This window comes from Nicotiana tabacum, chromosome 7 (assembly GCF_000715075.1).
Source record: "Nicotiana tabacum cultivar K326 chromosome 7, ASM71507v2, whole genome shotgun sequence".
Taxonomy (NCBI): Eukaryota; Viridiplantae; Streptophyta; class Magnoliopsida; order Solanales; family Solanaceae; genus Nicotiana; species Nicotiana tabacum.
In genome coordinates this window covers 118,660,566-118,684,889 of record NC_134086.1, presented here as the reverse complement: position 1 = coordinate 118,684,889, position 24,324 = coordinate 118,660,566, and the positions used below count along the sequence as shown (strand labels likewise).

General features: G+C 36.1%; 2 protein-coding genes across 3 annotated transcripts; both read left to right on the top strand.

Annotated features, from left to right (window-relative positions):
• Window positions 1–1,810: 1,810 nt before the first annotated feature.
• On the top strand, window positions 1,811–9,466 carry LOC107773392 (methionine S-methyltransferase). Its single transcript, XM_016592818.2, has 12 exons — window positions 1,811–2,183; window positions 3,526–3,719; window positions 3,827–4,033; window positions 4,192–4,287; window positions 4,377–4,565; window positions 4,636–4,824; window positions 4,927–5,163; window positions 5,752–5,886; window positions 6,125–6,445; window positions 6,582–6,761; window positions 7,450–8,409; window positions 8,808–9,466. The coding sequence occupies exons 1-12, from the start codon at window positions 1,940–1,942 to the stop codon at window positions 9,105–9,107; spliced, it is 3,252 nt and encodes a 1,083-aa protein (XP_016448304.2). The 5' UTR covers window positions 1,811–1,939; the 3' UTR covers window positions 9,108–9,466.
• Window positions 9,467–10,104: 638 nt separating this feature from the next.
• LOC107773393 (uncharacterized) lies at window positions 10,105–17,298 on the top strand. Of its 2 annotated transcripts, none has more exons than XM_016592820.2 (18): window positions 10,105–10,351; window positions 10,429–10,546; window positions 10,628–10,815; window positions 10,925–11,032; window positions 11,359–11,423; window positions 12,434–12,539; window positions 13,036–13,119; window positions 13,475–13,621; window positions 13,742–13,870; window positions 14,186–14,253; window positions 14,557–14,590; window positions 14,676–14,760; window positions 15,488–15,555; window positions 15,671–15,784; window positions 15,885–15,920; window positions 15,991–16,077; window positions 16,816–16,907; window positions 17,003–17,298. In XM_016592820.2, the coding sequence occupies exons 1-18, from the start codon at window positions 10,223–10,225 to the stop codon at window positions 17,172–17,174; spliced, it is 1,830 nt and encodes a 609-aa protein (XP_016448306.2). In that variant the 5' UTR covers window positions 10,105–10,222; the 3' UTR covers window positions 17,175–17,298. The 2 variants fall into 2 exon arrangements, with proteins under 2 accessions (XP_016448306.2, XP_016448305.2); XM_016592819.2 differs by having other exon boundaries at window positions 10,625–10,815.
• Window positions 17,299–24,324: the final 7,026 nt, after the last annotated feature.

Genomic DNA, 24,324 nt, shown 5'->3' with positions numbered 1-24,324 from the left:
ATTCTAGAAAATGCAATCCGAATCCGATCCGAATTATATTAGATCGGATCAGATTTTAAAATTTGGATCCGATCGAATTTCGGATCGTATTATTATGCCTCAAAGTTGCAAACTAATATGTATATTTTCTTTGTAAAAGAAGCAATATATTAAGAAAAACGTTTATACAATTATGGTAGTATTATGATGCAAATATAGCTAAATCCAGCAATTGTAAATGTAATAGCTTGGAGGAAGTGTAAAGGAAGTACAAACTATTCGAAAATAAAGTGTAGTATTTATACATGCCCTAATAATTTTGAATTTCGGATTGGATCGGATTAAAATATACCAATCTGAATTCGATCTGAACTCCGGAATTTTGATAAACACAATTCGAAATCGAAATCTGAAATTGAATGGATCGGTTCGAATTTCAGATATCCGATCCGAATGAACAGCCCTAATGCTAACTGCTTATATATAACTGCTTATTACTCCCTCTGTTTCATTTTGACTTGTCACTTTATGCATACCAAGAAAATACAAAAAAAAAAATCTGTTATACCCACAATATTTTATTTTTTCAGATCCAATAAAATATGTATCAATTAATATGAGTATCATGGTAAATTATGCACTTTATTTAGTATTTCTTAAGGGGTGTGAAAAGTCAAAAACATGCCAAGTAAAAGTTAACGGAGAGAGTAATAGCTTCAATTCTTACTATATACTTTTCAAACAATTGCTGCTTAAAAGATACTTTAAGGGATCGTTTGATTAGAAAGAAGTTATTCCCAGATTAATTATTTCGGGATTAGTTATTCTACTTTTTAATGGTGATAAATAAATATTACAATCCTGGGATAACTAATCTCGAGATTAATTATATCACAATTTTTCCCCGACCAAACATGGAATAAACTCTTTTTAAATTTAATTTTGGAATTAATTATTCCTTATCCTCGTACCAAAACGAGCCATAATAAACAAACTCTATGTTCTCATTCTTTCTAGTGTTGTTTATCGGGCAGATTGAGCGGTTATTTACTCTTAACAGTTTGGCTTATTGGTTATCGACTTTTAAATGTATTAATTCGCTAGCCACCCGATAAGATATCGGGCAGATTGATATCAGTTTAGCTCTTATCGGGTGGTTATCGACCTAATTCAATCAAAATAAAATAAAATTTAGTCTCCGTATGTTTAAATAGGTGGTCGACGTACTAAGAGGGACAGAGCAGAATAGACACCGTGATGAGTAAATCATTTGTCTAGAATCTTATTTATGTTTATGCACATTGGCATTAGTCCATGTGAAAGATTTCCAATTGACAGTTGTTAAAATAAATGTTCGTCATGCTTAGAATTATAGGATGCCTTAAAACCCAGGTAAAGTTGATGAAGCAATGGTATAAGTGGTATTGTTATCTTGTTTCACACAGCAAATTCTGTCTTTTGTCACAGTTAGATGACTCCTTTTATTTGGCTTTCTTTTATTCTAATCACTTTGATAGAGTACTAGAGGAAGAAGGATTATTGATTATTTAATATATGTACATAGATAAAAATAGATTTTATATATATATATATATATATTCTTAACGGGTTAACGGATTATCCGTTAAAAAAATTGAATGATCCCCCAAATTGATAAGCCGTTAATTAAGCCATTAAGCTTCGGTTTCGGTTCGATCTTGAACCCCCTAATTCTTTCAAGGGTTTTCTCTTTTCCTTTTTATTTTTTGATTCTTTTATTAAAAAATTCAAGAAAAATCATTTTCACAATACAGGGTAAAAGGTTTATTCCACTAGTCACTCAAAATACTCCAATATATGCGGGAAGTTTCAGCAAACTTCCTCCCAAGACCTTCGAGACACACACAATATTCAACTTTTCACATTCCCCAACACACGCAGTGCTGCCTCACAGGAAACTCATTTCTCCAATATTTCAGAAATGGCGGTGAATGGACTGTGTACATCAACGGAAGACTTCCTGAAACGGTGCGAGCAGTCCGGCGATGCTGCTTACAGTGCCCTCCGATCACTCCTCGGGCGACTGGAGGATCCGGTTACCCGGAAAGAGGCTCGGATCTTCCTCGCTCTTCTTCAGAAACGTTTTGCTACTAAAGAAGCCTCCGATCAGTGCCTTCAAACTTACCATTTCCAAATTCAAGATATTGTCCTTGAGCAATATGAAGGTCCTCTCCTTTTCTCCCTTTTGTATTGATCAAATTTTTATGTACTTTTGATTCTCACATTTGCTTGTATAATTTTTTTTAATAATAAACGTGGATGTGTACGTACGCGATGATACGAGGATTGTACAGTTGTGAAAAAGCAGATGGATCAATTTTTTATTCCTCATAATATTTCGTCGTTTTTCCCGTTTCTGTAGCTTCTTCGTCAAAATTGTCGCTTCTATATTTGGTGAAAATATGAGGTTCATGAGCTATCACTTACTTTGTCCAAAATCTTACTTTGTCCAAAATTGTGTGGTACTATTACTATGCGTATAGTTACATTATTTCTCTTTGACTACAATTTTTTCAAACAATTCTGAAATTTATAGTATTTTATGTAAATTTTAAATACGTATTAGGAAATCAATGCTTGAATCACAGAAAATTAGATGAGTTGTTATTCGTACGCCAAATTTTGTTGCTCTTTTAGGAAGGAGGGAATACTACAGTTGAAGATTATCATGGAGTAATTTTTCTATGAATGATTTGTATTTAAAAGTAAAAAAAAGTTTACTGATGGTGAGTTTTAGGTTCAGCAATTTTTATTTTGTTTTTAAGGAAAAAAAGTTGTTCAAACTGCCGAACCCGACTAGCTTGGGAACGAGGATATTTGTTGTTATTGTTGTTGATTTAAGGAATAAGAGGTGTTTAAACGGAGTGAGGATTCATATAGCTGATCCGACTAGCTTGAGAATGAGGATAATTATTGGTTGTTGTTGTTGATATAAGGAATAAGAGTTAAGATATGAGAGCCGAAAGGGAATGTGAAGAAGGAAGAGAGGACTCACAGTTCCTGGTTTCATCCATCAGGTACACTAGGAAATGTGAAGGGACATGTTAGGCGGATCTTGATTTATCAATGATGCCTTTTTGTATATTCTACTGCAAAAGAAAGGATTGGCTTAAATGTAAACCTTGTTGAAGCAAGTTGTTCCTTTCTTAAATCAAGGAGATGAATATTAGGAGGATCATCTTCTATGGGTGTTCCATTAGACTTTTTGGAAACTTAAATTCGGCAAATTAAGCTTGTATTCAGTATGTGTACACAGAGCATAAAGTCGTTCAGCAGAAGGGGTATCTCAAGTATGGAATAGAACTCTGGATCCTTTCATTCCAACTTCCAAACTCTCTGCGTGTTCACTCTTTCTTTCTGGTCCACAGTCTCTGTAACTTTCTCATAGCTTTTACTTTAGTTGTTCTAATGCCATTCAGAGATATCGCCCAAGAAAAATGATAAAAGAAAAATTAATTTTGTTGAGAGACTGCTTCTCTTATACGCCTATCTGTTTATTTTTTATAGGTTTCCAGAAGCGAAAGAAACTGACAATGATTGTCATCCCCAGTATTTTTATCCCAGAGGATTGGTCCTTCACCTTTTATGAGGGACTAAATAGACACCCTGATTCCATCTTCCAGGACAAGACAGTTGCCGAGCTGGGATGCGGAAATGGATGGATATCCATTGCCATTGCCGAGAAATGGTTACCGTCAAAGGTTGTGCTTTATTTGAGAGCTCCTCTTGCAATTTTGAGATACAGGAAATGATGTTTTTGTTGAGGGTATTGCTTACAAATACCTTTTACTTTAATATTGTTTTACAGGTATATGGGCTTGATATAAATCCAAGAGCAGTAAAGATCTCATGGATAAATTTGTACTTGAACGCTCTGGATGACAATGGCGAACCAATATATGATGAAGAAAAGAAAACACTACTAGATAGGGTAGAGTTTCACGAGTCTGATCTGCTAGCTTACTGCAAAGATAATCACATCGAACTTGAAAGAATTGTTGGATGCATACCACAGGTATTGCTACAACTAGCATGCCATATTATGGTTATCTACACAGTTGCCATTGTGCCTCTTTAATCTCAACAGAAAGCTAGAGATTCTGATTATGTTTTGGTCATTTGATGGAAGTGTATGTCACGTATTCTGATTTTATGCATTTTTCTTGGATGCAGATTCTTAATCCAAATCCAGATGCGATGTCCAAGTTGATTACTGAAAATGCTAGTGAAGAATTTCTGCATTCATTAAGCAACTATTGTGCGCTTCAGGTTGGCATTGATTGATAGAAAATGCCCTTGTGTCTTTCCATGCTGAAACTGTTTGTATTAAATCTTTTTTTTTTTTAAATCATGTCTAGGGCTTTGTTGAAGATCAGTTTGGCTTGGGGCTTATTGCAAGGGCAGTTGAGGAAGGTATTTCTGTCATAAAGCCATTGGGCATTATGATCTTCAACATGGGAGGCCGTCCTGGGCAAGGTGTTTGCAAACGGTTATTTGAGCGCCGTGGTCTTTGTGTTAACAAGCTCTGGCAAACTAAAATTCTTCAGGTGATTGAATTCTCTTTTATTGAGATAACAGTTGCGACAGACTATGCCTCTAAACAGTAGGTTAATGCAGGCAGCTGACACTGATATATCAGCTCTAGTTGAAATTGAAAAAAGTAGCATGCACCGGTTTGAATTTTTCATGGGACTTGTTGGAGATCAGCCAATATGTGCTCGAACAGCATGGGCTTATGGCAAGGCTAGCGGTCGTATCTCTCATGCTTTATCTGTGTACAGCTGTCAACTTCGTCAGCCAAATCAGGTAACTGTAAAGGGCTTACATATGTTCAAATCTGGTAATTGAGGTGATATACAATTCAGAGCACTGCAAATGGGCTTAAAACTGATTCTACTGAATTGACAGGTCAAAAAGATATTTGAGTTCATAAAAAATGGATTCCATGATATCAGTAATTCTCTGGATTTGTCATTTGAGGATGATGCAGTAGCAGATGAAAAGATCCCTTTCCTAGCTTATCTTGCTAGCGTGCTTAAGGAGAACTCTGTTTTCCCATATGAATCACCAGCAGGAAGTAGATGGTTCCGCAATCTGATTGCTGGCTTTATGAAAACATACCACCATTTTCCTCTTACTGCTGACGTAAGATTGTTAAACTTTGTTATTTTTCTTGATGCAAGATTCTTTTGCTAAAATATTGGAGTTTAAGAAGGGTTGCTGCCTGATATGGCCTTGTAGAGAACGCCATGTGTGGATATGGAGTGTGTTATGAGAATGTTAGCATATAGTTTCTACTGAAACAGTCATAGGCTTATCGCCTACGTCCATAATTGTCATGTTTCTCTCTGAAGTAATCTAGAAAAGCAAGTTATTTGATTTTCCTGCTCAATGTTTTCACCAACACGAGTTAGCCGTGCAAAGTTGCAATTTTCGGTGTGAAATGCAAGTTTTGCACTGAATGCTGTAGTTTTCATCATCAAGGGGAACTGTAAGGTCTATGGAAAATGTAATGCAACTAATAATTTGCTTAGTCAGTTGCTGCAAGCCATGTAACTAGGATTATCTGATAAGTCATGCAACAGACACATCTTTAAAAAAGTATCTTAAGATTTCAGTTTTTAAGAATTGGGCTGGGGACTTAAGTGGAAGCATCTTTTCAGGATTGGTTTCTGCAAAAGTATAATTGCATTTATTATGTGTTCTAACATGGGCTTCTCAATTTTATGCCAGAATGTCGTTGTCTTTCCTTCAAGGGCTGTGGCTATTGAGAATCTGTTGCGGTTATTCTTGCCACATCTAGCAATTGTTGATGAGCAACTGTCACGACACCTGCCTAGGCAATGGCTAACATCATTGAAGATTGAGGTACTTGCTCTCCATCTCCATTGAATATAATCCTTACCATTTTTTCAAAAGATCATGTAATTTCACTAGCCTGATGAACTTATGCATAGTTCTCTATGAATACCAAGTTTACTAATGTTTTAACTTTTAATAGTACTCGCAGTGAGTACTTGAAGGGAAATGTTGATTCATCTTTCATGAGCATTGTTACAGGTTTATTGGTCATTTTTAACAATTTTGAAATCTCGCTTTCACGCAGAAAAGTCAAACTGATAGTAGTTCAGAGGATAACATCACTGTTATTGAAGCTCCACGCCAATCTGATTCGATGGTTGAACTGATAAAGAAGTTGAAGCCTCAAGTCGTAGTTACTGGGATGGCGCAATTTGAATCAGTTACTAGTTCTTCTTTTGAGTACCTACTTGATACCACAAGGGAAATTGGATGTCGTCTGTTTGTAGACATATCTGACCAATTTGAGCTATCCAGCCTACCCAAATCTAACGGGGTCCTGAAATTCCTTGCTAGAACTTCTCTTCCCTCACATGCAGCAATTATTTGTGGCTTAGTGAAGAATCAGGTTGGTTTATATTTTCCATTAATTATTGCTAGAGCATTACTAAAAGATTTCTAGGTCCTGTTTTATCATTGGTTTTTAAGTTACTTGGCGGGTTTAGTTAGCTAGCTTCATAATCGTAATCTCTTTCTTTTTCCAGGTATATTCAGATCTGGAAGTAGCTTTCGTCATATCAGAAGATAAAACTATCTATAAAGCATTATCCAAAACCATGGAACTACTACAAGGAAATACTGCTCTTATAAGCCAATATTATTATGGCTGTCTTTTCCATGAGCTCCTAGCTTTTCAGCTTTCTGATCGACATCCACCTGCTGAGGTTAGTAGTTTGGCTCTTTTATGATTGCCTAATGGAAAAAGCTCATTAGCCTTTGGTCACCACTGATATTGCCATTGGATGTAAGTTTAGTTGTAACTCTAGCACTTTAAGGTTTTCATCACTGGTATAAGATCTAATCTGGATTTTCAGAAAATGTAAATAAATCAGGAAAGTGAAGAAAAGAGAAAAGAAGAGAAGACCTGCTTTTTAACTTCGAGTATCTCAATGTTATACTCATTTTTCTGGATCATATAAAGCTGGCAATTTGGCTTTTCTTTTTCGTGTCTTTAGCCATATTAAATTATCTAGAGAGAGAATTCTTATGAATACGGAATTTCTTGCTTCTCAAATGGACTGCATTATAATGACTAAAAACCCCAGATTCCATCAATACAAGCGCCAAAATGACATGGTTTCAATATGTAGAATCTATGCTTAATCACCATTGGCAGGGCTACTAGGACTTGGGTTTATCTATTGGGCGAGGCATCAAATCCTAACACTAATTAAGCTAATAATTGAATAATCAGTAGTAATAAAAGGAATGTACCAACAACAAGATATTCTAAATCTTGAGATGTGTGCACTTTCCTACTTTTTAGTTGCACAAGTCTTTTTAACTCTGCCTATATTAGCTGCTTAATTTGAGCACTATGTACTAAAAGTTACCTTCTATGCATTCTCCCAGAGAGAAGCCGAGAAGTTGAAAGCATCCAAGATGATTGGCTTTCCTAGCTCTGTTTCCTCAGTACTCAATCATGCAGAGTTATCTGTTACTGATTCAGACAATATTCTGATTCACATGGATGTAGATCAAAGCTTTTTACCTATACCAACTCCTGTCAAGGCAGCCATTTTTGAGAGTTTTGTGAGACAGAACATTGCAGAGTCAGAAATTGATGTGACAAGCAACATTAGACAGCTAATGGAGAGTAGTTACGGCTTCCCAACGAACAGCAAGACAGAATTTATATATGCTGACTGCCCTCTAGCTCTTTTTAGTAAATTGGTTCTTTGTTGCATCCATGAAGGTGGGACTCTATGCTTCCCAGCTGGCTCAAATGGTAGTTATGTGTCTGCTGCTAATTTTGTGAAAGCAAATATAGCATATATACCTACAAGTCCAGAGGAAGGGTTTAAATTGACACAGAAAACAGTTGAAATTTTTTTGAAGACCGTCAACAAACCTTGGATTTATATTTCTGGACCAACTGTCAACCCTACTGGGCAGCTTTACTTCAACGAAGAGATAAAGAATATATTATCTGTGTGTGCAAAGTTTGGGGCTAGGGTCATAATTGATACTTCATTTTCTGGTGTGGAGTTCAACTCCAAGGGCTGGGATGGCTGGAATTTGGAGGACACTCTAGCAAAACTAAGATCTCAGAACCAGTCATTCTGTGTTGCTTTGCTTGGAGGATTGTATCTGAAGATGCTTACAGCTGGAATTAGTTTTGGATTTCTGCTTCTAGACCATCCTGCTTTAATTGATGCATTCCACAGTTTTCCAGGTTTGAGCAAGCCTCACAGCACTATCAAATACCAAGTAAAGAAGCTGTTGGATCAAAGAGAACGAACAGCAGAACTTTCCAATGCAGTCTCGGAGCAGGAAAATATTCTGGCTAGTCGATATAAGCTCTTGAAAAAGGTATTTTTTTTTCCTCGAAAGGTTAATTCACATCTATAGATGTTTATTATCACTTCATCTTCTGGTTATTTCTGCACTAGCATTCGAACTTTAGTCATCTGTCATTGTGATTACATTCATGGCTGCATTAAGTAATCATCTTGACTAATAGGCAGTTTATTAGAGTCACTGTGTAGACCATTTTCTCTACATTACGTTTCACAAATTGCTCATATGCTGCTGTGGCCAAACCATGCGACTGACTTCTAAATATTTATATGATCTCTTTTTTCTTACCAGTTGGAAGAAAATTGAAATCGTATTTAGCCTCCATATATGAATTTGTTATAAATGGCTTCCAAGTTGGTAATTCTTGACTATAGTTCTCTCATACAAATGTCCCGATTTATGTGTAACAGACCCTTGAAAGTTGTGGCTGGGACGTGCTTGAGGCTCATTCTGGCGTTTCAGTGGTGGCAAAGCCATCTACCTATCTCGGGAAGACAGTTAAAATCAGCAACGATTCATCTTCATGGGAAGGAAAACTTGATGACACAAATATCAGAGAAGCCATGCTTAAGACCACTGGTTTGTGCATCAATAGCTCTTCGTGGACCGGAATTCCTGGTTACTGTCGCTTCACTATCGCCTTGGAAGATGGTGATTTCGAGCGTGCATTAACTTGCATCGTTAAATTTAGAGACATGGTTGGTAAATGAAAAACACTCTAGCCAAGAGTCTAGCACGCCTCTCTCTTTTTGCTGTGTTTCACAAGGCTGTGAAATATAAGCTCCATTTCCTGTGAGCAAGAACACCTGTTTTGCTGCAACTTGGTCATTCTCTAACGCATTTTTATACAAAAATCTTTTTGGTGTTTGATTTGAATTCCTTTGTTGGAATTACATTTGTTCCTATACCAACCTTATTGGGGTGTAGGGAAGAGGTATAAGAATAAAAAAGATTTTCGGCCGAACTTGATAATTACAAATTGTACAGTTAGTTTAAAATTAATAAGTTGCAATTTCAATCCCGACGTTTTCAGTCGGATGATTTAAATGTCATTTTGGATTTATCAGACAATTATTGATGCTCTACCCCAATTCGTTTTGTCCTTTACTTTTCAAAGTAGAAAAGTGCTCATTGGAGGAGGCTCACCATTGGAGAGATTACAGATAAAAAATTAATTTTAAATCTAACGCTACTAGTTACGCTTAAGAAGAGATATAAAAACAAATAAAATCACTATCTTTCGTATGATTTAAATCATGTATTTCTGCCGATAAGAAATTTGTATCTCAAATTGCCGTAATAGATTATCTGCACGTCTGATTTCTAATATTTGGTGATATCTTTATTGCGACAAGATTGGAAACAGCTTCTCTACGCCAGGGTAGGTGGGGTAGGGGTAAGGTCTGCGTACACGCTACTCTTGTTGTTATTGCTTTTGCCTTTCCGACTATCTATATTAATGGTAGAACAATTAGTCTACAACCAAGGATGTGTAAATACATAGGTAAACAAATAAAAAAATAATTTGCAAGAAGAGAAAAAAGAAGGATCTTTTTCTTGGTACCCAACCAAACATAACTGAAAATAGAAGACCAAAAGTGCAACTAAGGAACAAATTCTACGAGATTTCTGGTAGCATGCAATGGGTGGTCAAAATTACAACTCAAAAAAACATGGACTACTAGTCCAACGTGTCTAACGCTTGTTCTCATATTACTCCCCTCTTATTTGGAGAGATGAGTTGGTTCCCTACTCAAATACTCTATAATAACCTGAGGGAAACAACCAATTCTTTTCTTTGTTTTCTGAATCTTGAATAATCATAATGGCACTTCAGCTGCAGCTTCAGCCAACTATAAAAAATGGAGTCTTTCAGTACCCTTCTGCAATTAAACCTTTTGGGAATAGAAAAAAAGTTTCTTTTCAAGCACAAGCCAGTCCTACAAGAACCCAGGTACGCTTTCTTTTGTCAATCCCAGCCAATTATGTTTTATGATACTGAATTAATATGAAGATTGAATGGTGTATCAGAGGATAATGGAGGGAATTGCAGTAAGTGGGGAGGTTGGTGGAGCTGGTGGTGCATACTCATATAGTGCATTAAAAAGATTGGACCAGCTATGGTCTAAAGTTTGCTCTTCTTCAACAGGTAAAAATGTACTTTAAAAAAACATACCTTTATTCTATTGGAGGAAATTGATAGGGGTACTTAATTTCCTGTTTGTAGTAGTTGTTGAAGAACCCCAGAAGGTGGTTTCCTCTGTCCCTGGATCATACAAAGATTCTGAGCATGTTGGAAATTTGGATGAAATGTTTGATGTCATTGTTTGTGGAGGTACTTTGGGTATCTTCATTGCCACAGCTTTAAGTTCCAAAGGTTTTCGAGTTGGAGTCGTGGAAAGGAATGTTTTAAAAGGGGTATTGTATTATACTTATTGCCTTAGTGGGATTCAGTTATGCTATTTAGAATTAGTTATCTGCTTAGGAGTCCAATAATGCTTGACTTTTTTGGAAATTTGATGAACAGAGGGAGCAAGAGTGGAACATATCTAGGAAAGAGCTACTGGAACTTGTTGAAGTTGGCATTTTAAATGAAGATGACATTGAAGAGGCTACTGCTGCCAGTTTCAACCCTGTATGTTCTCTATCCTAAAATAGTGTTATATTTGTGCATAAATTAAGCCTAATTCTGCTAATAACGATTTTGCCTTGACCAGTGTGGACCTACCAATTTTTGTTTGGAAGGCCTATAAAGAACGAAACCTTTTTTTCCTTTTGTGAATGGACTTTTGGGGTGAGGATAGATAGAGCAAAAGAGGGAAAAGTTAAACATCTTAACAATACTATAGCTCAAGTGTATAATTTTGAAATGACTTCTGGGATCTGTTTCCTACTAAGGGTCCTCTACTGTTTTCTAGGCATCGTTACTTATTCTCTTTTGGCTTCTGTGTCACTTTGCAGAATAGATGTGGATTTGAAGGGAAGGGAGACATTTGGGTCCAGGACATTCTCAATCTTGGTGTTTCGTAAGTCTATTTGTCCTCTGTGGAATCAGCATGCAGCCAAAGTTCATAACTGTAAAGTTTTACCGTGATTGCTACTATAAGAACATCAAAACCCCTCTTCTTTTTCTTGTTTGCATGTAAGTTAATACATGAGACTCATCCATCAGCACTATGAGAGTGCATCAGGTGAAATATAAATGATCACACATAAGCTTTATTATGAAATTGAGATAGATTTCATATCAGCTTTCTTGATCGTATTGCAAAATTTGCCAAATTACAAAGCTAAAGAAAAACCTGAAACAAACTGATGCATTACGCAGATAGAACCAGAACGGAGGATTTTCTGAAGCTTCTTGCCTAATATTTCTAGATCCTGATATAGTTATGTTGAGATAATTCTTTGAAACACATTGAGTTATGCAGCTCTACTGCTCCAATCCGGGCGCATCCTTCAATATCCAATCTTCTTGAAAGATGTATTAACCCTATTCTTTCTTGGAACAGAAGCAGGATCAGAACAAACTGCCAGTTAGGAAGCCATTAGAGCAGGACGTACACAGAACATACTGATGAAAGCAAACAACTAGGTTTAATTAGCATAATGTTTTGAACGTCAAACCGTGGAAAATTGCAGATATAGCCTTTTCTGAAGATATATAGGCAGTCTATAAGCTACTTTAACAACACAATAGGTCCTGCTTGTTTAGGCTTCCCACATCGCTTCCTATTATAGGATCCGAATGGAACAAAATGGATAGTGAGGATTTATATAACCGACATCTTGGGAATGAGGGGTAGTTATTGTTGTTGTTATTTTCATACTCTCAATGTTATGGAAGATGAAGAATCAGCTATTTTCTACTGTAAATGAAGTGAAGTACTTCTATCTTAGTATGGCGCATCTGAACATACAAGTTTTTATTATTATAGTTTAGATGATTTTTCAGTCGCATACAATTTCTTTCTTTTAACTTTTGTAAAAACCTAGCTGAAGATCGTAATGCTCTTTTATATTTATCTGTTCGTAGGCCAGTAAAACTTGTGGAGATTATGAAAAAGCGTTTCAATTCCCTTGGAGGTGTCACATTTGAAGGTTACAGCGTTTCTAGCATATCCGTGTATGAGGACTCAGCAGTAGGCTTACTTACTCATGAATGTGGCTATTTAAGGATGCACTTTAACAATTAGCTAGCATCCTAGGTTAGGCAAAAGAGCAATTGTATTTCGTCATTTGATTTTAATTTGGGCATTGGGTTTTGCCTTAATTAAATTTGTGCTGAACCTCAAATGACTTGTGTTCAATTTGGCCAACCTACCAATGGCCAGAATGACGAGGCTGAGATAAAAAGACCAAAGTTCTAAAACACACGCGTAAAATTTCTCAAATATAGAAATCACAAAATTCTAGAATTCTTTCAGAGAGGAAAACTTGGAAGTAGTCCTGAAATCACAAAGAATTATGAAGATGAGATGAGGGATAGTATAATATCTGGGTTTCTTTCAGTCAAAGGCTTTAAACTAATGTCAAAAGAATGTTGTCAAATGCTATCAGTTATCTTTCTGCTACTATTGAATTCATACTAGATGAGTAAAGTTCATCCAGATATTGTTCTTACTTTTCTTCTTGCAGGTCTTGCAACTAAAGGAGGGAAAGACTATATTCTCACGTCTCATCATTGATGCAATGGGAAATTTTTCTCCTATTGTAAAGCAGGTGCAAAATCCTTTTCTTAAAGCATACAACTATAAATGTTTCTTTCGGTGAAGAAATGATTCTGGTATCACGTGATGTAAAGGTCCTGGAGAGGTAAGTCACAGTTAATGGCCGGTTATGTTGCATCCCAATGATATGTTTGGATTGGAAGATGGTAAATGAAGACAACTCTCCTATTATTCCAAATTAATTTCCCAAAAATATCACACATTCAAGGATTACTTGGACCTCATAATCCTTATGCCGACGCTTTTGATAAAAGTCTTCTATATCTCACTAACTTCCCCTTTAGATTCTTTTGTTAGTTCATTTTCTAATGTCTTGAACTGGCTCTTATGATTGAAAATTGCTTTAGATTAGATGTGGAAGGAAACCAGATGGTATGTGCCTTGTGGTTGGTACTTGCTGCCGTGGTTTTAAGGAGAACTGTACAAGTGATGTCATATTTAGCAGTGCTTCCATTAAAGAAACAAGCCAGTCAGTAGTCCAATATTTCTGGGAGGTATTCAAAGTACTTGGAAATCATGCAATGTGAATCGCTAAGATGCTTTAAAATATCTTGCACATCATAATTTGGAAAAATTTTGTGCTTAGCAAATAATAATGTTCCCATGATCTTCAGGCATTTCCTGCCGGCTCGGGTCCCATGGACCGAACCACTTATATGTTCACTTATGTTGATCCTCAACCCGGATCTCCACAGCTGGAAGAGTTACTAGAAGATTACTGGGATTTGATGCCAAAGTACCAGGTAACCTTTGGAGTATCCTATTTGAGGCTTATATCTGGCATACCTCTGCTTTTCTCTTTTTCTTACTCTGGAAGATTTAGCTTGTTAATATTCCTTGCAACCGATGTTCTTTAGAAGAAAATTAACCCCTGAAAGATCTGACGTCGGTTATAAATATCAACCAAGGGACTCATGTTATTGTTTTTATTGTTTGGATTAGCTGTGTAGGATCAGTGCTTTGGATCTTGACAGTAACTGCTATCTTGTTGTATAAACTTGCTATTTCTCCTTAGTGATCTATTCAACTGCTAATTTCTTCCATTTTTGAACTTGTAGGGCGTGTCTTTCGATGACCTGGAAATCTTGAGGATAATATATGGCATTTTCCCAACATATAGAGACAGGTAACCATTAACTTTAAGTTTTGTGCTTAGGACATGATTTATATCCATAAGATGTTGTTATTGTTTCACTTGCCACCTAACTTAATTTGTTTTTCCATCAATAAGTGAATAACTGTAGCATCCTTTCTATGCAATAAAATGAGAGTTCCATCCATTTCCTCACTGCTTAAATATATACAACTCCTTGCATTTTGATACACGACTTTTGGTATATTTACAAGTCAGGAGTTATTATAAAAATTTCTTGATCGCTTTACTTTCTTACCTTTCTGATAATTCTGTTCCCTTTCATTTTGATGGCAGTCCATTGCCAGCAGCTTTTGATCGCATCTTACAGGTGTTTCATCAAACCCTTTAAAGCCATGATACATTGCAATTACAAATTACATATCAACAGAATACATGAGTTTGAATGTCTACAGTTTGGGGATGCTAGCGGCATACAGTCACCAGTTTCTTTTGGTGGTTTTGGGAGTTTGACTAGGCATTTGGGGAGATTGACTACTGGTAAAATTTTATCTTATCTTACCTCAATGTATAACATCTTGCTAATATATGAAACCTTCTTTCGAGAAGAAAAGACTAATATCGCATATGTCAACCAGCTTTCCTCTTCTACATATTTGACCAGTTTAATTCAAAATGTGTTAGGTTTGTGCTTAGAGGTTTGTAGATCTTAGGACTGCACGTTTCTTTTTCTGAAATTGTTTTTCTCTATGCTTTATTTGATTTCCTTGTTTTTTCGTTTTCATCCATGATAGAGGGATGGAGAATGCAATAAAACTATCGATTAAACACTAGTTGCAGCAAAAAGAAGGTTTCCGAGGAAATGGAAAATCATTAGCTAAAATACTAGGGGAGAGATAATACTGGTACTTGTCAACTGCTTTTTAGCTGGCATTGCCAGAATGTTTCCAAATGCACTGCAGCTAATCAATTACTATCAATGTTGCTGTGTCCCGTTATCAATGACCCATCCTAATGGACTACCAGCCTTCTAATAAATCTTGAAAATGCACTTGGCATTTTAGGCACTAGCTGAAAGAAAATTAAGATTGCAGATTTCTTGTGCTGCTTAATTTTGATCATTACATGCTTTAGCTATTATCTGACCATCCTCTCCTTAACTTTTGACCTGCAAATGAGCTTGTGCTTAATAGGTATTTTCCCTCTTGGAAAAAGATGTGACTTCTAGTGCACTGATTATTTTTGGTCTTTTCCTTTGGGATGCAAGGTATATATGAAGCACTTGATGGCAATTTTCTGGACTCGAGAAGCTTGTCCATGTTGAATCCTTACATGGTGAGTTTTCAGCTGATGCATAAACACTTGAATAACTGTACTATCACCATACTTATGTATTAAGTTCTGAAGCCGAACTTGAGATATCACCATACTTATGTATTATGTTCTGCAGCCGAACTTGAGTTCTTCCTGGTTATTTCAAAGGGCCATGTCAGCAAAGAAACAGTCAAATGTTCCATCAGATTTCGTCAATGAACTTCTTTTTGCCAATTTCATGAGTATGCAGGCACGCCACCTACTTCACTCGATAATGTGTTCAATGCTTTGACATTTTTAGTGTAGGATTTTGAGTTCTTTACGCTTATCTTGTTGTCATCTACTTGCAGAAACTAGGGGATCCTGTCTTGAGACCTTTTCTTCAGGTGAGCTATCATATTGTGGTATACGGTTTCTATATCTAGAACTAATTACCTTTCATCTCAATTGATATAGGATGTTATACAGTTTGGGCCTCTTGTGAAAACATTAGGCCTTGTAATGTTAACGAGACCTCAGATTATTCCATCAATATTCAAGCAGGTAAATATATGGCTTCCTTTTTTTCCATTACTCATTTTTGCACCCGCACCTTGCTCCTTTTCTTCTATTGTAAATGTCACATCCTTCAAGATACGAGTTTCCTAATGGCTTGACTGGGGCGCTTTCCTTAAAGTCCAATGCAACAGCCACCATTTTATGGCTATTAGATTGTGGCAACGAGCTGTACGTCAAATAGTACTATACACCAAATTATATTCATCTTCTTAATTACTCGCTCTATTATTTCCCAACAAGTTTTTCTTTCTTCACATTTATCTAACATCCTTAATTGATACAGGATTTATAAATCCACGAAGCATGTAATAACTAAACTATACATTTTTAATGTTCCTGCAGTAAAATATCTTTATAGTTTGTGGCGATGTTTTAAGCATCAAATTGCTTGTTCATGTTGGCCAAAGGCATTATAGATAAAATCACTTAGAAAATATTTCATTTGTCATTCTTTTAGGCTGGTGAGAGTAGAAAGGGAGTGGTGTTGCAAAGTTGAGACTCTTATGTTTCACAAGAGCCTTATAAAACTCAACAAGCCGCAATTTCTCCTTCTGTTCTGCCTTTGAGTATCACAAATTCACAGAAGACACAGAATTCTGTCATCTAAATAGATCATTACGAGTCATTTTACTCTGTGGTATTTGTGCTATTCTAATATATCTAAATGTGTAAACGCTGTGATGCATCTTAGCGAGGAAGACTGAACCCCAGATGATTTTTCAGGTTGGAATTCCTGTGCTTGTTGACTGGTCTGGACATTTTCTCATGTTGGGATACTATACATTTCTCTCTACCTTCGTCGACCCTGCAATTAGGTAATGAGCTTTTGTAACACATAGTTCCCTATCCTGCTTGATATTAGCATTGTCACTAGATATCGCAGTCACTAACAATTATTATTATATGTTAGGCCGTTGATCGGATCATTTCCAGCCAAGGTGAGATACGAATGGAGGCGCCGACTTGAAGCTTGGCAATATGGAGCTGGTTTAGACTACAAACTGAGTCCCGCTGGATCTCCTGAGACAGCTAAAAGATCAGATCCTAGTAATGAAACTGTTACTACAAATAGTCTTCCATGATTCCGAAGCAAAGTATTAGCAGTTGTATAGTATGAAATTCATATGCTATAAGTAGCTACAGTAGCCAATTATTCAGTTCTGACATTACCTTAATTATAGTAAATACCATCATTTTGTTTGCCCACTTTGTTTAGTGAGGTTTGCTTTTATATTTTTCAAAATATAATGGTTGAGGCATAACCGTATAAGCGACAACCTAGAGATCTCAGGTTCAGATCCTAACTACTACACCTTGTTGGAGAGGTTTATGGCTCACGTGCGCTTGTGGTTGTAGTATGTTGCCCTTTAGATTAATCCAAGTGCATACAAGCTAGTTCCGACACTACTGTTATTAAAGAAATTTCATTCTTCGCCATTTACCTAGTGTCTTGGCATGTACAATGAATGTGAACTGAAACTTGTATTGGAGAGAGATTAATGAAATTACTCTATGCTTGGATGAGGGAGTATGATAAAATCATGAATAGGGGAGGTCCATAAGATTTGATGATCTCCGGACAACCACATTTAGAATTAAAGAAAGTGAAAATATATTATTTGCTGATTTATATTTGTGGTGCTTGGAAATTATAATTGGTTTCCAAACAGAAGCATTCTCAAATTATCATTGGGAAACTCAGAAGCATTTCCCAAACTTCCAGTAAATTACAACAAGACCAAATCTAAAGACCATACATTAATGTGACACAACCTTGATACCGACCAAATTATCCTACAATAGAAAAAACGAAAAGATAAAAAAGACAAACTATTATTTCTTCAGACAATGAAGAATAAGCTTAACTGGTCTAAGAACTGAAGACATAAATATCCGATGAGGCGTGATACAACGTTGTGAAGTTGTTAAAAAGTGTCATCACAAAAATAATTTAATTTTAAAAGTAAAATAAATAAACAAAATATTTAGAAAAATTAATAAATAAAAGATTGCATGGAGCAAAATACTTAGCAAAATTAATAAATTAAAAAAATGATAGGATAATTAATACAATTTATTTTTAAAATTAGTGTAATGAAAACATAAGTGTGCATCATTTTTATAACAATATGTATAACCTAAGATCCAATTGAAAGCTATAAGATATCATCATATAAGTTATACTATGTTTTCTTAATTAGTGTTATGAAAAAATCTCAGGAGGTATAATTAATTTTTAATTTTTATTGCATTAAAAATTAATTAATTAAAAAGACAGCCAAAATCTAGAAAAAAAATAAGCTATTACGTATGTATCAGTTACCAAAATTTAGGACATATAAATAATTTTAAATTTTTCTTGCATTAAAATGTAGGAGATTTGTTTTCTTCAAATAGCTTCCTAATTCCTAACTCTTGGAGCAATGTCTTGACCAATGACAAGTGGCTTATTATTAGTCTGATACGTGGCTTAATGTGGATACGTTTTGAATTAATTTTTTAAAAATAAATTAAAGTAAGTAAATATTATTGATAAATTTACACAATTGAAAATTGACACAATTGAATAGTAAAATTTAATCGGGGAGACGTCCCATCCTAGCAGACTTAAATCCTATAGCCTATTAAAATATTAAGAATTTAACAAAAAAGAAAATTAATATACCAAAAAAATACAATAGTAGTATGTTTCATGTATGTAAATTTTCAAATGATTAAGTTGCGAAATTATCTTTTACAGGTTGTTTGAATGGTTGTTACACACTGTATTGTATTGTTATTCTAAAACAATGCTTGTTTATTTAAAATTGGTTGTATCGTATCGTTAAATTCATTATTCCGGAACAACTAAAAGCCCCATTTTATGAAACAACCGATTTGGTGTGGTGGGATCGTTTCCTATTTTCTTTTTCAATTAATTATGCCCTTATTTATTACTCTATAATTCTATTTTATTATTTAATTTTTTTAATTTTAACTCCAAATCTCCAACCTATTGGCCTACTTTGTCTTCTTCCATATTTTCTAGAGTTGGTTTGCCCCGATCTTTTTATCCAAGTCCCCGTTCAATTCTTTGTAATATTTCATCATTTTAATTTTTTTTTGTTGCTAATGTGAGCACGTGATTTTTGTTTTACGCGACAATTACTCCAAAAGAAACAAAAAAATAATAGCGATCGGTCTTGCTGTACAATTTTTGGATTTTTCACGTGGCATTTTTGTTAATTATCTATGATTTTTGTCCATTATTGAAACAAAATACAAAAAATGTGTGTGTCATGTGCTGTTTGAACCGTAATCCGGTTATTAAATAGAAAAATCATAAATATGCACCTTTGTCCGTGATTGTTGTTTTGTTTGATTTTACCTGCTTTAAATATTTTAATATATGTGTGCAAATAATTGTATTAAGTGTTTATTTAATTTTAATTCGATTTACTTAGGTTTTGTTTTAAAATAAAAAAAATAATAATAATAAAAAGAGAGTGCAGAATTGGGTTGAAATCAGTTTGGGCCTATTTTCATTTTAATTCAAGGCCCAAACTCAAACCCAAAACCCCATGTGTAACCCGGTCCACACCAGCTGACACCTAGAGCATCCAAACGACGTCGTAGTGACCTAGTCTGATCTAGGCCGTTGATCTCAGATTGATCAACGGCCAAGATCACTTCCCCTTAACCCATGAACAAACCCGACCCATTCCACCCGGACCGACCCAACCCCCTTAGGTCTAAAACGACACCGTTTCCCGTTAACTGAAGGATCCTGGCCTTCCATCTCGCCTCATCCAACGGTTGAAATCAATCCACCCATTCCATATATAAGCTTCCTACCATACCCTGCCCCCTATCCAAGACCCCAGCCTTCGTCCTCATCCCCTTCCCCACGAAACCCTAGCCGCCCCCTTATTCCTCACCATTAACCCCGGCGGCATGAACGCCGGTGGCCTTCACCTTAACACCCTAGGACCACCTTGACACCCTGAACATGAATCCACCAACCTTTCAGCTCGAATCCCATCGCACCTTCTCGAATCTTCATTTGAAGATTCGAGCAAAACTCGATCCACCCCGATCTACCCCAGCTTCGCACCAGACAGTCCCCGAACCTCCCTCGTGACCAAACCATGCTTGGTTTGGTCCGAATCTGACCAGGGAAACACGAATCCCAGATCTGATTTTTTGAACCCTAGGGTTCCGCGTGCCTGTTCCGTGTCTGTTCAAGCCAAGAGATTAGGGTCTAATGGACCTTAATCGAAGTGTTTCTCATTTGAGAAACACTTCGATTAAAGTCCGTTCAACCTTAAGAAGGGTCTGTTCAAACACAAGCTGATTTTTCTGATTTTTTCTTTCAAAGCTTTAAGGTAAGTTAATTTTCTTTTCTTTATTTCAGTTCGTGTGTTTGTGTTGTTAAAGGTCTGTCCGTATGGCCAAACGTCTTGTTTTAATTTGTGTTTTTGAACTGCTATTGTCCACCTTGCCCGGACTTCTGTATTCGGTCAAGTCTTTCTTCGTAATGTGTGTGTGTAAACTGTATGTTCAATTGAATTCGTAATTGGTCGTTCAATTAGCTCCCAAGGTCATTTCTGTATTAACATTGCAATCTGAACCCCTTGTGTGATACTCTTGGATTTCTGATTTGTGGCTATGATTGTACATGTTATGATTAATATAGTCGAGTCGACATGTGTCGTCAATTAGTTTCAGTTGTCTGATCAATAACAAAGTGACCTGCTTCTATTAAGCATTGCCTGAATCTATTAGAAACTGAGTTTGGCTGCTTATAATTGTTAATTTGGATCAGAAATAAAAGGGCTGGATTGTTAGTTACAGTCTGAATTGGAGGGCATGTGCACTTGTGCACAACATGTGCATAAAGGCCCTTTTTGATTAAAATAGTTTGACAGCACATGCTGTCAGATTATATTCTTGCTGCCCATGGCCTATTTTAGTTTAATAAATATTAAAAGGGGACTGTCAGGGAATATGATGGGGGTTCCTAATTTTAAAAGTTTGAGTTGAAAAAAAAAACAGCTAAAAAGGATTGGTTTCTGAGTTGTTCGAACAGGCTGGTAGATAGCCTAATGTTAGGCTTATAAAAGGAAGGAGATACACATTGAGACATACACACACAAGGATAGAGGAGGGATACAGATAGAAAACTCAGACTGAATATTTGAGAGCTGAGTTCTGAAAAACAGAAAACTGGAAAGAATCCTTCTTGATAACTCAAGTAAAATTTCAAAAGACTGAAAATTGGCACTGGATTTTGAAGAGAAAAGAGATAGTGAGAGAAAATAGAGGGGCTTATACAGATACACCTTCGAGAGGAAAATATACAGAAAATCAACAACTGTTTCTTCCTTGTTTGTGTGATTCTCAGTTTGTTCAACCTGTTCAATCAACTCTGTTTTCTTTCAAGTATCAGCTGAGTTCATTGGTTGATTCACATTGTTTGTTTCTCCTGGATTTGGTCTGTCTTGGAGTTTTGTTCCTACTGCATTGTTTGCTATTGTCTTCCTGCCATTTTTTCATCGGCTCTAACTGTATCTTGCACTGCGAGCAGTCCTATTTGTACCTGCTGTTACTGCTGCTGTTTGGTATTGCTTCTATTGCTTTACTGACCCTTTGCTTCTTCTGTTGTATCCAACATCCAGGTACATACTAAGACTTTGCATCTGATGTAACAATGAAAGCATGAAATCAAAAATATGCACGAGTTTAATCTTCGTTTGTTGCAGTTACAGTTTTACGAATGTTATTAGATTTGTGTAATTTGTTTAGTTTGTAATTCAATAAAGAAACACATTAGGTAGCCTTGTACTTAATCGCAGCTTAGTTCGTCCTAAATTGTGATTTCGTTTGCTTAATGGGTTGTTTGATAAGTAATGTATGAGTGTTTTGGCACACAGATAATTAGGTAACCTTTCAACTAATATTCTGCATGTACAGAACATAATGCCTTAATCTTGCCAGATATGATGTAGTTTTATTGAATCTTTGTAGGTAGTTCACATGATCCTGTTTAAACTCTATTGGTATTAGTTTCCGATAAGTTAATTCCACTGACCTGGTTTAAATAAGCAAGTTTCAAACTCGGATATGAAGAACATTTATCATAAGCTTTTAGCAGTTCTATTGATCTTGTATATTAATTTCCCCTGACAATTTAACGACATGTTCATCCATGAAATAAGGCACAAAACGATTCACGCCTCATAAAATCAGATAATCAAATAAGGATCCGAAGTTGGTCAAGCATGTAATTAGCACGTAATCCTCTTTCTTTCATTTCATTAGAGACGAACACAATAAAACTGTAGTCTCTATAGGTTTATCCTCTCAAATAAAATCGAGACGAGCCTCGACAAACAAAAATGCACAAGCTGCGGGGCCCTCTAAATGTATATATTAAAATACTTAGAATTCGGGACAGGCCGTTTAGCGAATTTTACGGCCTTCCCAAAATAACAATACGCTAGTTGCTTTAGGCGCACCTTTTAATAATTTAACCCTCTTAAACATGGGTGCACATTGATGTGACCCAAATCCAAATCCCAACGGAGTCAAAATGTGTCGACGATCACGGGTGCATTGATTGTGACGTGGTTCGAGATGCATTTCCACGACGTTGCAATTCCATAAAAATAAATAATAATAATAGAAGCGGTTTAAACTTAATAAAAGCACGTAAGTCATAACATGTATTTAAATCAGATATTTAGCCATTATAACAATTTAAGCGACCGTGCTAGAACCACGGGATTCGAGGGTGCCTAACACCTTCCCTCGGGTCAACAGAATTCCTTACTTAGAATTTCTGGTTTGCAGACTTCATTTGGAAAGTCGAAAATTTCCTCGATTTGGGATTCAAGATAAACCGGTGACTTGGGACACCAAAAGCCAAACCTTTCCCAAGTGGCGACTCTGAATTAAATAAATAATCCCATTTCGAATATTGTCACTTAAATTGGAATAACTCCCTCGCGCATTTAACCCTTCGGGGCGGGCGCGCAAAAAGGAGGTGTGACAGCTCTGGCGACTCCGCTGGGGAAGGTGACCCAGAACCACTGGTTCAGGGTTCAAGAATTCGAGCTTAGAGTAATTGTTATATTTGGTTTTATTATCTAATCTTTATTACATGTTTTTGCATAACGTGCTAAATATTGTCTTTTACCGCTTTGATATTATCTGAACTGTATATAAACTGTGCCGAAACCTTTCTCTTCTTACCTCCGGGGAGAAGCTCGCTGGTTAAAACTCCCTATTCTGTTAGTGTCAATACCTAAAATAAGAAAGAGGTCGGACAAGTTACAAAGCCGGACGATCTCGCGGGTCCCCGGTACGTAGCCCCCTCCTCGACTCGAGTTGTCCGCTCGGGTACACAGTCTAGAACAAATACCCAGGGTATAAACCTAGTATAACGAAACTTCATGCCGGATCCCTAGTATGAACGTTTATTTGCATCACGTTGTATTTGACTTAGGGGGCTCAACACAGGGGTTGAGTCCGTCTAGGACAGACAACCTGAAATGAAAAGACCACCCTGCTGCATCCTATTTGTTTTGCGCATCTATTTGCTTCCGTTCCGCATGCTGACCGGTTTCTAAAAAAAGGGAAAATAGCAGTATAGGGAGATAATTACTTATTTTGAAAAAATAAAACCAATGTCCAAGTAGTGTCAAAACCTCATCGGAATTTTCCTAAAAAAAAAAATTTCTTCTAGTTTGATTTATTAAAAAAAAATATAATTTTTTTTCTTTCTTTTTTATCACTTTCAAAATATAAAAGGGTATTTATTTAAAAGCAAAAGAAAAAAAACGGGAAATTCATAATTCAAAAAAAATGTTGTTTCTTTCGTAGTACCTCCTTTCTAAATTCAGACTAATAGTCCAAATATTTCCTTAAAAAAAATATATATATATATATAATAAATATTTTCTTTAGTCTTTACCTCTTTTCAAAAAAATGTTCTTGCTTTCTGGGTTTAATTGATTTTCTCTATTCATGATGTACCGAACTACGCCGGTTTGATTCTCACCGGATGTGAGATACGTAGGCAACCCCCATCGGGTTCAACCCTACCTTTTACTAAAAAAAACGAACAAATAGTAATAATAATAATAATAATAAAAATGTGTCAAAATTTTAATTCTGTCACGAATGAATCAGGTGATGTTGTTTTGTCATAAATAGCCGAATGTTCCCGAAAGGGACGCCGAAAGGCTGACT

Coding starts and splice junctions, on each gene's coding strand:
- LOC107773392 (XM_016592818.2), top strand. CDS start 1,940: ATGGCGGTGAATGGACTGTGTACATCAACGGAAGACTTCCTGAAACGG. Junction 4,288..4,376: donor GCAACTATTGTGCGCTTCAG/GTTGGCATTGAT, acceptor AATCATGTCTAG/GGCTTTGTTGAAGATCAGTT. Junction 4,566..4,635: donor GGCAAACTAAAATTCTTCAG/GTGATTGAATTC, acceptor AGGTTAATGCAG/GCAGCTGACACTGATATATC.
- LOC107773393 (XM_016592819.2), top strand. CDS start 10,223: ATGGCACTTCAGCTGCAGCTTCAGCCAACTATAAAAAATGGAGTCTTT. Junction 16,078..16,815: donor TTCCATCAATATTCAAGCAG/GTAAATATATGG, acceptor ATGATTTTTCAG/GTTGGAATTCCTGTGCTTGT. Junction 16,908..17,002: donor TTCGTCGACCCTGCAATTAG/GTAATGAGCTTT, acceptor ATTATATGTTAG/GCCGTTGATCGGATCATTTC.